General features: G+C 38.5%; 3 protein-coding genes across 5 annotated transcripts in view; 2 read left to right on the forward strand and 1 right to left on the reverse strand.

The window, feature by feature from the left end:
* The window catches only part of pah (phenylalanine hydroxylase), a 95266-nt gene extending 94236 nt beyond the window's left edge, over window positions 1-1030 (forward strand). For both annotated transcript variants that reach the window (XM_060903725.1, XM_060903726.1), the window contains one exon: window positions 92-1030. In XM_060903725.1, the coding sequence (XP_060759708.1) occupies window positions 92-135 (44 nt within the window). In that variant the 3' untranslated portion in view covers window positions 136-1030. The remainder of the gene's footprint in view (window positions 1-91) is intronic.
* Window positions 1031-1845: 815 nt separating this feature from the next.
* th2 (tyrosine hydroxylase 2) lies at window positions 1846-16078 on the forward strand. 2 transcript variants are annotated; one of them, XM_060903464.1, is made up of 12 exons: window positions 1846-2182; window positions 3484-3661; window positions 4941-5029; window positions 7026-7093; window positions 7299-7349; window positions 7652-7797; window positions 10161-10296; window positions 10385-10454; window positions 11220-11276; window positions 11886-11981; window positions 14141-14274; window positions 15033-16078. In XM_060903464.1, the coding sequence occupies exons 1-12, from the start codon at window positions 1937-1939 to the stop codon at window positions 15196-15198; spliced, it is 1437 nt and encodes a 478-aa protein (XP_060759447.1). In that variant the 5' UTR covers window positions 1846-1936; the 3' UTR covers window positions 15199-16078. The 2 variants fall into 2 exon arrangements, with proteins under 2 accessions (XP_060759447.1, XP_060759448.1); XM_060903465.1 differs by lacking the exon at window positions 7299-7349.
* Window positions 14898-16234, reverse strand: part of nup37 (nucleoporin 37) — a 50329-nt gene continuing 48992 nt past the window's right edge. The window contains exon 11 of the mRNA XM_060903467.1: window positions 14898-15217. The gene's annotated coding sequence lies outside the window, so the exon portion shown is untranslated. The remainder of the gene's footprint in view (window positions 15218-16234) is intronic.

The raw sequence follows: 16234 nt of genomic DNA on the forward strand, positions 1-16234 counted from the left end.
CCTTAAATGAGAACATGTTTTAAGAAGCTTTAAAGAATTAATCTTCTAAATTTTAAAAAGCTGATCAGAGTTTTTATCGTTTGTGTTTCAGGTGAGATGGGGACCCTGTGCACTGCTCTGAAGATGATGGAGTAGAACAACTGTAGAACCATGAGCGAGATCTTGAAGATATCAGTGATTTAAAGAGACAGTGATGTGTTTTATAAATCATTGCACAAAAGTCCAATTCTTGTCTGAATGAGTTTGAGACCTACCATGCACTCATACAGAGAGGAGTTTGAGAAGATATGAAGTACACTTGTGAAGTGTCTTGCTGTTATATCTGCAGTAATCGGTGTAGATAATAACACTGTAGTTAGTGGGTTTGACTATTAAATAATTTGCATGTTTTAATGTTTTAATCTCCTTGATTAATTTGTAAGACTTTCAAACCACTTCTGAATCTTATGCATACTTATTGTGTTAAATAACCTACATCATTATGTTTATTCTTTTAATTTAATTTGCAATACTTGCTAGAGTTAATGATCATTTTAACTAAATGCGCGATTTTAACGCCACTGTGTTCATTCTTTAATCAAAGGGAAAAGAGACGTCCTTTACAATTCCAGCTCCATCACTGTACGCTTCCTGATTTAATAGGAGACCTGCACGTCCATATTTCACTTCAGAAGCAACATTTCAATTTTATTATTATTATTATTATTATTTATTAATCACTCAAGCGTACAAATCGCGCAGTTTTCCCTGAACATTCTTCAGACCTGCAGTCTGATCGGGCATTGAGCAGATAACCATCTGTCAGTAACCAGGACCTCAAAATGAGTGACAGAAATGTAATAACTCTAATGTGGCTGCTTCATGTTCTTTAATAACTGTTCGATAAATAGAAATAGAGATATAGTGAATAATAAATCATTAAATGTATAATTAGCTTCATGTCCGCGTCTCATGTGAATCATTCTCATTTTATTTTACCTTGTCATTATTTACTCCTTTGTTCCTGTTTAACACAGCACTGCTGGACCATATTCGAGAGAAATAAAATTGTAAGAAAATGTCTGGAACGCGTGTGATCTGTGTGTAATACTAATTGATCTGCGTGATTTGGATTTTATTACTGTTTATTAGTAAAAGGAGAAAGCAGAGGGAAATATTCCATCCATTATCTGTAGCCGCTTTATCCTGTTCTACAGGGTCGCAGGCGAGCTGGAGCCTATCCCAGCTGACTACGGGTGAAAGGCGGGGTTCACCCTGGACAAGTCGCCAGGTCATCACAGGGCTGACACATAGACACAGACAACCATTCACACTCACATTCACACCTACGCTCAATTTAGAGTCACCAGTTAACCTAACCTGCATGTCTTTGGACTGTGGGGGAAACCGGAGCACCCGGAGGAAACCCACGCGGACACGGGGAGAACATGCAAACTCCGCACAGAAAGGCCCTCGCCGGCCACGGGGCTCGAACCCAGGACCTTCTTGCTGTGAGGCGACAGCGCTAACCACTACACCACTGTGCCGCCAGAAATATTCCAACAATAAAAATTATTATTATTACTATTATTTCTGGTTTCAGTGCCTTGGAAAGACCTCATCATATCCCATCTCCAATTTCTGTTTTTCTCCCAAAGGGGAAAAAACATCCTAAGCCTTTTTTTTTTTTTTTAAGTTAAATATAGACCTCATGCACTGTCGGTCTGATCTCCGGAGCTCATAATCTGAGGATCGTTTGAAACCCGCTGCCCTTTTTTCCGTTCTTAAAAAGGCAGGAAGCGCATGACGCAGCGCTGCGCACATGGAGTCGCGCTCCTGCACCGCATTTACATAAAGACCTCACGATTTCGTGGTGAATATAAATCACTCGGGACTTGACAGGACATAGAATCCTAAAGGCAAGACGGAGCTGAGGGATCAGTCACAGAGGCGTGACATGAGGACGGAGAGCGCGGCACAGAGCGCGTCTTTCAGCGGCAGAAAGTGGAGTCTCATCGAGGACGCGCGGAGGGACAGGGAGAGGGACAGGGACAGGGAGAGCAGGGCTGTGTCTCCGGGTCCATCACGCAGCGGAGAAAACTCAGTTTTCGAAGAGAAAAGCGGTAAAGTGACTCTCCACCTGCTCTTTACACAGAAGAATGATAAAAGTGCTGGGTTCTTCAAGGCTGGGAAAGTGTTCGAGGTGAGTCACTGATATTGTGCACTCTGCATAAATTCAAAATTCTGGCTTTTGTTAAACTCCTATATTTTCCTTTTCACCATATATTAATTGTTTTTGTTAACAAAAATTAACTGGGGTTCATTAGGTAACTTTCAGTTCATTTAGCCCTAAAAGACACAAAACTTCAAAACAACATTTTTCCTTTCTTTTTTTTTTATCTTTTTTTAAGCACTATGTTTTTATAACTCTGCTGTAATCCGTGTTTCTCTTGTGTTTCTTCCAGTGTGCACAGATTATATATTAGTTAAAGTTCTGGACACACAAGATTGAATATATATTATTCACTGATCTTAAAACATTTAATAATAAAGGTCTCTCTCTCTCTCTCTCTCTCTCTCTCTCTCAACCATTTCTATGTTGTTGGAATAAAGGGTACTAAACTGCACCTTTCCTTATCTCTGGAATGGTACCATCAAGTGTGGTACCTTTCTTACTTTCCATTTTTGTTTGTTTGTTTTACCTTTAAATGATCATTAATTCTTTTCTTTTTTTAAGCAAAATTAGAATTAAAAGTAGCTACACTACTTTAAATAAATAAACTGAAGGTACAAACTGTGCATTTTCAGGGTTAAAGGAAAGGTTTTATTCTGAATGTGTTAAACATTTTGAGGCATAATTTTAGAAAAAAAAATTCTAGAAGGATTCTTTGGTCTGTACCTCTGGGGTTCTAATTAGAAGATCTTTCAGAAATCTTGAGACATGAATGATTTCTAAATGAACTTGACAAAAATTGTGAGAAAAATCTCAAAAATGTTTCTGGAACTCAGTTTTCTGGCTGCACATTTTATGAACAAATGAGACCTAAGCCTGTTGTTGTTGTTGTTGTTGTTGTTGTTGTTGTTGTTGTTGTTGTTGTTGTTGTTATTAATCAGATGGGAAATGTGAAAAAAATACAGATTTCCAGATGTATAGAAGTAACACAGTCCATTGTTAATTTTTGAGAATGCATGAAAAAAATGGGGGGGAAATGTGTGCTACTGAATGCTACATTAATGATGGTTTATTGCTCTATTAATCAGCTACAAGCACCTTATTATATTATATTACCAAACAACATTCACTTATGATCCATTTTGCTATGCGAAGAAACCTCAAGAACATGTCTCCTCTCATCTCAGTGTATTTTCTTATTAATAAATGACCAGTGGTGAATGATTGTCATTTCAGGCTACTTTGACTTTCTACAGCAGTTCATTAATACAGAATCAGATTTATTTATTTATTTATTGCTTTAATTAAATGTTTTGATGTTCTGATTAAAGACCTTCAAGGCGAAGCTGCTCCACCTGGAGAGTCGTGTAGCTCGGAGGTGTAAGAAAGTGTCCTCAGATGAGCTGGAGTTCTTCATGCAGTGTGAAGTTCACAGCTCTGACACTGACACCTTCATTAATGAGCTCAGAAGAGTCGCAGATGAAGTGCTGCTTCTACACGACGACCGGGGTGTGTAAACTTTCACACTTATGTTTACATAGTCCAGGAAAAAAACATCAACACCATCAGGAGAAACAGTATTAAACTGTACCATTCCTTGTACCTGTAGTAGGTAGCTCTGTATCTTCCATCTGGAAGTGATGAGCTGCAGGTTAGAAACATTTTACATCAGTTGCAAGATATAGCATATCTTCCCTTAAACTGTAGTTATATCAAAACCCAGCAGTAATATGATTAACTCCTTTTGGTTTTGTCCACTCCTTTTTTTTTTTGACCACCATAAGGGAGCCTTGGGACAAGTTTTCAGTTTTTGTAGATTGTGTGAAATTCTTTGCAGGTTGCATCACATTCATATTGCATGAGAGTATTTACTGTACCCTCTTATCACAACATCCGTTTCTCAGCTCGTCACATATGCTGGCCTTCAGACTTTACTGTCATTATTTTTTGCAGGGAGACATGAGACATTATGTTGGGAGACTTGGGACACAGTGAGGAGACATGGAACAAAAATAAAATACCTAGCTTAATTCTACATGTTTAACTTTTATTTATTATCAAAACTTGTACCATATGAACTGTACGAACACACAATGCTGGTACAGCAATAGAAAAATGTCCGTTTACCCAAAACCTAATGAGACAAAACAGTTCCACTCTTAAAAAGGAATGAAATAAGGTTAATCCTGATGGAGGGACACGCCTACATTTTAACAAACATTTTAGATCATGTTATATTTATAAACCATAAGAACAAACCTGTAACATGATGAACTGTCCCAACTCTCCCCATCTGGCCATTTTGGGGGAAAAAATCCTTTAATGTTTTTCCCCCAGAATTGAAGTTTAATAAATAATACTATATCTGGTAACTCCAGGCTACAGACTGTAATTCCTAACGAATCCCCTATTCACCAGCGTACATTACACCATAGCGTGGAGGTGAAGGAGAAAAAACAAGTTTTGATTGATAAAATATTGAACCACACAAACCTTACTGCAGCGTCCAGCTTCAGCTCCAAAGGAAGTCGGTTACTCTAAGGAGCAACATCTAACTTCTGATGTCATCTAAAACCTGATTGGCTGAAATTCATTTATAGGAATATAAACTGTCCTAAGTCTCCCTTAATATTTGAGCCAAATTTTATAAGTTGTGTCTAACCTTGATCGCCTTCCTTTTGTCCAAAGAGTGTACATACTTTTGCACTTAACTTGTATATGCTAACCTATATTTATTTATATAACCTGAACCTAACTATTATTTTTATTGACTATTTTATCCTTTTAGTTCAGTGGTTCCCACGAAAGATCAGTGATCTGGACAAATGCATTCATGTAATCACAAAATACGACCCTGACCTGGACCAAGATCACCCTGTACGTAACTTCTAAATGTTTAATAAGTAAAAAATAAGAAACACTCCGTGTCATGCTGTTATTGGAAAATGAGACGGTCAGTGACGGTGTAGCTCACTCCGGCCCTGTCTAGTTCAGAAGGAACGATCTAAAGTGGGCCACCTTGCGCAATAAATGTTGCAAGCTATATACACTATATACAAGCTATATATAGAAGCGATATCCACCCTAGGAATACCGACCTATTTACCAGAAACAATCCAAAACTGTGAGGAATTGACCAAGAAGAAGTGATTTTTGTTGAACTGCTCATTAAGGCTTAATTAGTCCATAACTTCATTAATAATTGTAATTATGTAAATTTGGGTAGAAGCTATATGCACCCCAGGCAGACCCACCTTCCTGCCAAAAAGAATAAAAATTGATGAAGAAGTGAGAGAGAAGAAGCGATTTGTGTGAAATGTGGATGACGCCGGACGGACGACAGACAACACATGATGGCATAAACTCATCACCTGTTGGCTGGATGAGCTCATAATTAATCAATGACAGGTTAGAGTGATGAAGTGGAGTCACTGTTCCCAATCAGAATTTGATTCTTTCTTATAACAGCATCTCCAGCAGTGTTGTATTCCTCTTATACCACAGCAATTCGCAAATACTTCACATTTTTAATTTATTATATATTAAAGATTGACACATCACACTTTTTATCCATTTACAGTTTCATTCAATGCTGTGGAATGCCCACACAACCAGTTCCTGTTAACATTTACAACCAGTTCCTGTTAGCATTTGCAGCTATAAACAGTAGTTTCCTCACCAGGATCTCTTTTTTTTTTGTCTTTTGAAGTTGATAAGAGACAAAAAAGCTTGTCATTTCACAGAGAAGTTGCTCTCCTGAAAATGTCAGTTCCTTCAAAATGTTAAAGGTGCTGACTGCAGAGTCATCTGAAATTTTAAATGTTTTTTTTTTTTTAATTGTGCACGGTATTTTCCTCTGTCTCACAAGAACAATATCATGCAGACAAGATGTGATCATTTTGATGTGCCGAGGGTCACTTTTCTCCGTTTTGGAACATTCTCCTCCCTCTTGAGGTAAACGGTACGGCTGTACGGAAATGAGGAGCTTTAACTAATTAGCATAACTATGGAACTGCGTCACACCAAGATGGCGACGCACAGAAAACATTGTGACTCTGCATCGACCTCGGAGAGTTTTGAATTGCAGGGATTTGTGGTCGACATTCAGGAATAAATCCATGAAACAAACAAAATACAAATATTTATATCGTTTTCTCTGTTCTTGCTTTTGTGTTCTCATTTCTTTCTCTGTAAGATTAAAACATGAGGTGTATAACCCCATACTCACTACCGTGGAGTCAAGCCCATGGGTTCTAAGGCTAAGATAGCTAAGCGCTAGCTAGAATTATTTTGTTATCTGTCCAGAAAAATGACATGTCGTCTAACCTCGCTCTATCTTGCAGTTGCACTCACTAGGCAGGCTTTTCTTTCTTTTCCACTGGCGGGAGAGCCGAGTCCGCTCAAACATGCCCCACGGTGGTCACGTGATATTGTTGGTCGCTTGCTTCGGCAATCTCCGGAATCGTAAAATGTGGGACACTTTTTATCTTGGCAAAACATTTACTGTACACACAGGATACACAGTGTGTGTGTGTGTGTGTGTGTGTGTGTGTGCGCAGCAGCAAAACATCTTGAAACTCCAACAGCAGCGGAAATGGAATATTTTACCCAGAATTCAACTCTGTAGTCAGAACCTTTAAATAAACATCTGTTTTATTAATCCCTGTGAAAGAGCTGTTACCATAGAAACAATAATGAGGCCGTTTATATAAACCTGTGATCAACACCATCTGACCAATCAGAATCCAGAATTCATAATGCTGTGGTATATCAACCTATTTAATCTGATCAGAAATAAATTGTTTTAAAAAAAAAAGATGTTTAGTAAAGATCTAATAAAGCTTGCAGTAATTCCCATTTCTTTTCATTCCAGGGATTTACTGATCCGGAATACAGGAAGCGGAGAGCGTTTATTAATGAGCTGGCTTTCAACTTCAAACAGTAAGTAGGATCATTATTTGGTTTTATTTTAGAATTTAGTTTTATATTCAGAGTAAAATCTGAAGGTAAAGAGCCCTGGGAGCGTGACTGTAATGCTGGATGTGTTCACACAGGATGCTGCAGCAAAATTGGAAGTGGAATTGTTTCAAATATAAAGGAAGATGTTTGTATAGAAATGTTATTACATGTTTGTAATTGATTGCAGGGGCGACGTGTTACCGTATGTTGAATATACTCCGGAAGAGGTTGCCACTTGGTGGGTTTCGCATACCAAATTATGTATCTTATTTAACAAGTCTAGCTAATTTTCAAAAAGTTTTTTTAAACATCTGCTTCCAATAAACTAAAATGCTAAAGTTAATTAATTTATTAATAATATTTTATTATTATTATTATTATTATTATTATTATTATTATTATTATTATTATTATTATTTTAGCATTTCATTTCATTTGAATTATTTAAAAATACTTTTAGCATTTTTTTTTAATTAACCAGCCGTATCGATGCCCCATGTGTAGCTGATCCTGATCCTGATGTACTTTCTATCTCATCAGGAGTGAAGTGTACAGGACTTTGACCTCCATCTATCCGACTCATGCGTGCAGACAGTTCCTGGATGGCCTGCAGCAGCTGGAGAGAGAGTGCGGCTACGGAGAGCACAAAATCCCTCAGCTCAGAGACGTGTCCAAATTCCTGAAAGGTAGCCTGTGTCTGAACTGTCATAATAACTGAAATACTGGGTCACCTTGAACCAAAAAGAACTTAATTGAGAAGAATATTTAAGGGAAGAAACTCTATAGTTTACAATATTATTTCCAAATAAAAAATGTAAAAGCACAAGTGTTCACTCCCATTTTACACTATATGGCCAAAAGTATGTGGACACCTGACCATCACATCTGTAAGTGTTTCTTCTCCAAACTCTTGCCACAGAGTTTGAAGCACACAATTGTATAGAATGTCTTTGGATGCTGATGCTGTAGCACTGTAATTTCCCTTCATGGGAACTAAAAGACCCAAACCTGCTCCAGTATGACAATGCCCCTGTGCATAAAGCAAACTCCATGAAGACATGGTGTGTTAAGTTTGGAGTGGAAGAACTCGAGTGTTCTGCACAGAGCCCTGACTGGACACCTTTGGGATGAACTGGAACACTGACTGCACCCCAGACCTCCTCACACATCAGTACCTGATCTCACTCAGGCCCCGGTCCCACAACACCGATAACTCCAACTCTGACTCTCCCTAATTTAGTTCCAGTCTGGAGCAGAAACACCACAACTACAATCCCCACTATAATATCACTCGGTCCCGACACTCAGGGAAATAAACACATGCAACTTAGGAATAGTCATGGAAGTTTTTTCCAAGTAGTAGCACATTCATAATTAAAATATCTTACCTGCATTTATATGTTTACTTTATTAATTTACTATTGACATTTTACGGAAAATAATCACATATCCATGAATAAAAGATCTGTGCTTTGTATTATATTTTTTATTTTCTGTGAATCTGTATTCCGTGACTTCATGATGCAACAAGGATGTACAAAGACGCCCGGGGAAAAATAGCACGCGCTCAGACAACGTCACATGGAAACAATGACCTGATTGGTCAGATGTTTTATCGGATCAGGTCCAGACCTGGAAAAATGGCTCCAGAAGCAATCTCACCGATACAGATAAACCCAGGCCTGGGCTATAGGGATCGTTATCGGTCTGGTGTGAGCACCGACCACATAAACTGCAGGGGACCCATTTATTTATAGTTATAGTTATTGGTATTGTGGGACCGGGCCTGCTACAACTCCACAGCCTTGGCAGATGTCCACATACTTTTGGCCATATAGGGTAGTTCTGGTAGCATCAGAAGTGACATAACTAGTTTAAAGGAGTCAAGTAAAGTGTCATGTGATCTGAATATAAATATATGTGTGAGTTTGTGAGTGAACATACCGCAACAAACATGAAGCAGCCATGGAGTGAACAAAACAAGTCCAGGACAAAGTTCTGAAAGAGAATCTATCAGGGTTGGGAAAAAATATCCTAAATACTGAACATCCTGTGCAGTGACATAAAATCACAGTTCTATAAAATGGAAAGAATATGGCATATTTTTAGAGGAGGCCATCCACCAAAAGTCACTGACAGGATGTCAGTAATGAGCAACAAGGAAATGAAAGATATCTACTGCCATCTAGTGGTGCATCTGTGAATTACATTCAATTTATTTTAGAAGAAGAAACCTTTATTTGTCACATGCACACTTCAAGCACAGTGAAATTCATCCTCTGCATTTAACCCATCTGAAGCAGTGAACACACACGCACACCCAGAGCAGTGGGCAGCCACACCAGAGCACCTGGGGAGCAGTCAGGGGTTCGGTACCTCGCTCAAGGGCACCTCAGCCCAAGGCCGCCCCACATCAACCTAACCTGCATGTCTTTGGACTGTGGGGGAAACCAGAGCACCCAGAGGAAACCCACGCAGACACGGGGAGAACATGCAAACTCCACACAGAAAGGCCCTCGACGGCTGCTGGGTTCAAACCTGGAACCTTCTTGCTGTGAGGCGACCGTGCTAACCACTACACCACCGTGCCACCCATTTTTTTTATTATAAATACTTTGTACACTCAAATCAAAGTGATGTGAAGATAAATTGTTTTAATTAAATAAAATACAAATGATGGGTTATTTCACGTACATCACTGGAGACTGTAGATCTGTAACTGCTGCTGTGATCATAAACACGGTCCTGTTGCTCATCCAGGGACTCATTCACAATCTGCTCAGACTGAACACCCTGTAAATGCACTCACTCCTGTTTGTCTTTACTCTTCTACATGCGTGTAATGATTTATCCTCACACTGGTGATCTGGTGTCACCCAGAAGACGAATTCTTCCCCATTTCGTCTTGGAGTTTTCCCCCTCAGAGCTTTGTGACTGTCTCTATCGTGCTGTAGAAATAAAACTGATTTGACTTAGTGTTCACTTTGACTGGTGCAGGGTGTAAAAAAAAGAGTTGATGGTATTTATGCTGATTTATGTGTGTTTTCAGAAAAGACAGGCTTCCAGCTGCGCCCAGTCATGGGTTTGCTGTCGGCGCGGGACTTCCTGGCGAGCCTGGCGTTCAGGGTGTTCCAGTGCACGCAGTACATTCGCCATTCCTCATCACCCATGCACTCTCCAGAGCCGTACGTCCCCTCATACACTCTCTATTTATCATTCAGTCACAGGCTCACAAGTGGAAAAACTGAACTGGTTATTATTTACTGAATTTAGAGATTGCTGTCACGAGCTGCTCGGACACATCCCCTTGCTCACGGATAAAGAGTTCGCTCAGTTTTCACAGGTATTCACTGTTCAGTTCAACATTTTCCCAAGCATTTTTGTTTTGTTTTGTTGGGCTGGAAAATGTAGAAAGAAACTGTACTTCTGTAGAAATATGAGTCTTATTCAAAATCTTAATGTGACTAAAGATCTACTGAAGTAAAATCCAAAAAGGATCTAAATTTAAAAATAGTTAAGTAACTAATTTCTATTTTATGTTTTCTCTCTGATCAAAAAGTAAAAGGTTTTCTTTTCCTTTATATCATCAAACTCAGACAAACCTAGCATCTGGTGTGCTGGTTAGCGAATGTTTAATAACCCTCTGAGAATGAATAAGGTTTATTAGTAATGAAAAACAAATCTAGCTCACACACTTACCACATTTAAAGATAATTTACTTCAAGTTGCTCCTTCAAATGATTTTGAATCACTAGCTCAAAGTCAAATTAGCTCAGCCTTTTATTATTATTAGTAGTAGTAGTAGTAATGGTAGCAATGATAGTAGGGGTAATAATGGTAGTAATAACAGTAGTATTATTATGCAAGAACACAACTAGGCAAGAAAAAATGATCTCATGGTGCTTGAGATTTTTCAGAAGCGCTTTGACGTGCACTTGTAAATGGACTTGAGTAAGAATATTCAGTTTCAAAAATACTTGAGTAAAGTACAAATCTTCCCCTAAAGTACTTTAGTAATTTCCAGGCCAGTTCTTTTATGTAAGTCGTAATTTGCTAAATTAGTACAGAAGCCAGACATGTGGACTGATATTTTTAATGTTCTTCACAGGAGATTGGTCTCGCCTCCCTTGGAGCATCTGATGAAGATATCGAGAAGCTGTCTACTGTAAGGAGCTTTTACTGACAATTCTAAAGAACTGTATGTTGCACAGATGAGGCATCACTTCTGTAGAAGTAGAGTGATAAGGACAAATCTACTGACATCTAGTGGCTTGATGGGGAATCACATGCTTATTTTCATCTCATCTCATCTCATCTGTAGCCGCTTTATCCTGTTCTACAGGGTCGCAGGCAAGCTGGAGCCTATCCCAGCTGACTACGGGCGAAAGGCGGGGTACACCCTGGACAAGTCGCCAGGTCATCACAGGGCTGACACATAGACACAGACAACCATTCACACTCACATTCACACCTACGCTCAATTTAGAGTCACCAGTTAACCTAACCTGCATGTCTTTGGACTGTGGGGGAAACCGGAGCACCCGGAGGAAACCCACGCGGACACGGGGAGAACATGCAAACTCCACACAGAAAGGCCCTCGCCGGCCACGCGGCTCAAACCCGGACCTTCTTGCTGTGAGGCGACAGCGCTAACCACTACACCACCGTGCCGCCCCATGCTTATTTTATTTTAACTAAACTTTCATGATGGATTTCCAGGATTTCAGAATCGAATGAAACATCATTTAATGCATGTTGTCACTTTGTTCTCCAGCTCTACTGGTTCACGGTTGAGTTTGGGCTCTGCAAGCAGAACGGGGCAGTAAAGGCGTACGGCGCTGGACTCTTATCCTCCTATGGAGAACTTTTGGTGAGAGAGAAAAAAAGCACACTTCACGCGTAATCTAAAGTGGAGCAATTTTAACATTCAGCTGCTAAATATGTGCACTAATTATTAATTGAGGTGTAATTTTATTATAATAATTTGAAGCAGAAGTAGAAACTGTGAAAAGTCACTTGAGTGAAAGACAAAATGTATAAACACTAAAGCATTTTTATTAAATTGTGTATTTTTCACATTTTTTTGTTTATGAGAACAGGTTCTTAATTGAATTTATTGTATGAAAAAACACCTGAAATAAAAAGACAAATTGTCTATACATACAACGGCATGGAGTTTATTGGATGTAATAAATACCATTGATTAGCAAGTTACTTTTGGCCAGAATAAAAGAAAAAAATGAAGCATAAGGAGATTTGGAATGAGTATCTGAAAAGTCTAAATAAAAACTACATATATTTTTCAGTGGAAAAAAAATCTTAGCAATAGGCTTGTGTGATATTCGTTTTTCCCTGCTTGTGATTTACCATTTTTAAAAATGATCGCAAACAATTTAAAATGATCAAAACCACAATACCCAAACATCTCCAAAATGGGCATTTCCACCACTGTTCATGCTTTGGAACAGTAGGGAAGGGCATAATAATGATACAGTATTATCAGGACCTGGTTGCTGGCAGAGCCAATCACAAAAACTCAGGAAGTAAAACATGCGCTCCAATCCCCACTATAAAGTTAAGTTCCTTGGGGGACATCCAAATACTTTGTTATACTGATAGGTTTGTAATACCGAAATGGACCCACTTGTCACACCAAACACTCACGTTAGATGTGAAATTTTAGGCACATTCTCCTGATCACGAATTTCTCCTTCCCAGTCACTCTCACAGCTCACTGACAGAGTTAAAGGATCACAAACGAAGGCGATGACTGATTTCTTCGTCTGTTCTGGAAATGATGGAGGTTACTGGTGTATCATTCATTGTCAATGTCCATCCACTGATCCTTTGATCAGCGTTCTCGATAATTGTTAGTGATCGCCACCAAAGCAAGGCTTTGTTTTATAGTGTATTGTTAACTCGACTGTGGACTTGATTACTTATTGTTTCTCTGGTGGGAAGAGGAATGCATGGCTCAGTGTGTGTGTGTGTGTGTAAGCAGGTGAATGATGGATGTAATTGTAGGAAGAGTGTTTATTTACAAACAGGCAGGCAAACAGTTAACAAACGTAAGACAAAGGCAGAGTCATGAAACGGGCAATGGTCACCCGAGGAAAAACAGAATGGTGGAGGCAAAGACGGAGTCCGAATACACAAAACAAAATCAAAACCAGAAAGGCAACACACAGATAACAAGGCTTGGTAATATATGAGACTCGGTACAGTGTGGATACTTCAAGTCTGTGCGTTTAGAGGGTCTTTGTAAGAGTGCGCTGTGATTGCACTTTAATCCAGAACAGGTGCATGGTACTGTAATTAGTCCTAACGGCACATGGACATGACACAGTGATATTTTTTTTTTTACCATCGTCATTAAAAGCAGGGTCACAAACTTACTTTGTTATATGCGAAAGTTTGTCGTAAACGAATTCATTATAGTGAGGACGTTAACAAATCCAGACGATAGTGCAAGAGATTGTGGTGAAGGGGGCGGGGCCTTAATTTGATGTCAGTTCATATCTGGGAGTTCAAAACACCAGAGCAAATCATTCCAGGCTCATACGGTTTTATTGAGGAGGAGAAGACTGGTCTTTCAGCGCATTTCTGAGTGACAACTTTAACGTACACAGATGTTAAATTGTGGAGCTTGGCAAGGTCTGGAAATAACGATAATCTGAATAAATGTCACTGAATATCACAATAGTATATCATGCAGAGACAATGAAATTGTTTGTACTAATTATCAGTTATACCCAGTTAACAAATCTGATAAAATCATATGAAATATCACGCAAGTTAATGGTGGTTCAAATCAAACTGCACTGTATATTTACATTTATTAAAAAAAAGACTAATTCTTGGTTATTTTTGCTCCAGCCAAAGCACTTCAGAGTTAATGTTAGTAATAACAGTGTGCACTGTGATAGAAATGCATTGTGTGTATATTATTTGTATAGCAGATGCTTTTAGGAATAAAGTATGAGAGATTTGCACCAGCTTTAAAATACCCGATTCTGTTTGTTCCTGTAGCATGCGCTCTCTAACGAACCCGAGTACAAGCCGTTCGTCCCCGCTGAGACGGCGGTCCAGCCGTACCAGGACCACACATACCAGCCTGTATACTTCGTTTCCCAGAGCTTTGAGGATGCTACGAACAAGATGAGGTGAAGCTTTAAGGAGAATCTATCACTGTTCTTCTAGAGGGTTGGGGGGGGGGACTAAATCTGGAACACGGAACAGAAATTTAAACACTGAAACTAATATCAGAATTTTAATGCATGCAAATGTGTTCCTGAGTTAAATGTAAACTAAGTGGAGAGTGAAGTGTTTTACAGACACTCACAAAAATGCAGGAGCTTACAAACTAAATGTTTATTAAATACTAATGCTGTAAATCATACTTTTAAAAATGTTGAACAAGGCATAAAATGCTTAATAATAAAATGAACAATGAATTATTCATCGTTTAAAATGATTTGTTTTAAATGTTTAATCATAAATAAAACATTTTAAAAATTGATAGTTTAAAATGTTAGATTTGTTAAATCATAACTTCACACTTTGCTTAATAAAAAAAATTAAAATGTTAGTTTTATGTTTTGATAAATATAATGTTTAATTAATCTAATGTTGAATAATAAAATAGTTTACAATGCTTTTGAGTTTTAAAAGGTTTGAGAAAATTCCTCACAAGATGTATGAAAGGTTAAATAAGTTAAAACTTGAATAATGTTTGATAATCTTTAGTAATAATCAATTATTAAATGAAGACGAAGTAAAATATTTTATTTTGTAAGCTTTAAAATGCTTAACCTAAAACACAAACTGTTTAATAATGTCCAATGGCAAAAGATGTTTAACATTTTATTATTAATGTGACTGCTGAAAATAACTAATCACGCTGCTGATTTCTGGTCTCCAGGCAGTACTCCTCCAGCATCCAGAAGCCGTTCTCCATCAGGTACGAGCCGTACACCTGCTCTGTGGAGATCCTGGATGAACCAGCTAAGATCCAGAACGTTCTGGGCCAAATGAGAGAGGAGCTGAAGATTCTGCACAGTGCGATAGAGAGCCTGGGCCCGAGATGAGCCTCAAAGCCTGGTTCATCTTTAATCACATAGACATGGAGAAAATTAAACAAAACCCAAATCCCCTTAGTGTAAAGAATATCTCGCTTTCATCCTCCCTGCTGCTCTTCAGTAGACTGTAATATGACTATTCATTCTGTAATTGTGTTTATATTGATCCAGAGATGAACTGATCCTGAGACCCAGAAATGTAACCATAACTGCACTACTACAAACATTTTTAACCACTGAAAAAAATATATGTTTTAACATCTTTAGTAACGAGCGCCTGTTCGAAACATAACGCGTCTCTGCTGCACTTTGCTCTTGAACAACTAACAGGGTTGAGTTTTAACATAAAATCAGCAAACACAACAAAATGTAGTTAATGAGCGTTCAAGCTAATGGCCTGAGGATGTTAAAGACATTGAAATATAAATTATGAAAAAAATAAATAATTACAAATTATAATTCTGGTTTAAAAAAAAAAAAAAAAGTGTTACACTTTCAAGGTGACCTTATAGGCTGAAATCACAAGACGACTGTAAATAAAAAGAAAAAAAAATTGAGAGCTCAAGCTACACAGACACTAACCATTACATTATGGGCATGGAGCAGATGCTGTGATCCAGAGCGATGTATAACATATCCGGAGCAGTTGGAGGTTTGGTGTCTTGCTCAAGAGCACTTCAGCCATTCCTGCTGGTCCAGGGAATCAAACTGGAGACCTTTTGGTCTTAAAGCTACTTCTCTAACCATTAGGCCATAGCTTCACCCCAACACCACGCCCACTGAGTCCTCACTAGTATCAGCTAATAAACCTATTATTATTATTATTATTATTATTATTATGTTAACCCATGGGATAGAGAATAAAACGCGTGTGTTTTGGGAGAAGACTGCTGCCGCCACCCCCCCCCCCCCCAATATATTGGTAGGGGAAACACTGAAGGTTGTTAAATATAAAAGGCTAATAAAGACAAAGCTAAATAAAACACATGACAAGCCTGAAGTTAAACACTGAAGTTAATTCCCCAAACTACAGCAGGTCAAGTTT

The sequence above is a fragment of the Neoarius graeffei genome, chromosome 21 (genome assembly GCF_027579695.1).
Source record: "Neoarius graeffei isolate fNeoGra1 chromosome 21, fNeoGra1.pri, whole genome shotgun sequence".
In the NCBI taxonomy this organism is placed as follows: Eukaryota; Metazoa; Chordata; class Actinopteri; order Siluriformes; family Ariidae; genus Neoarius; species Neoarius graeffei.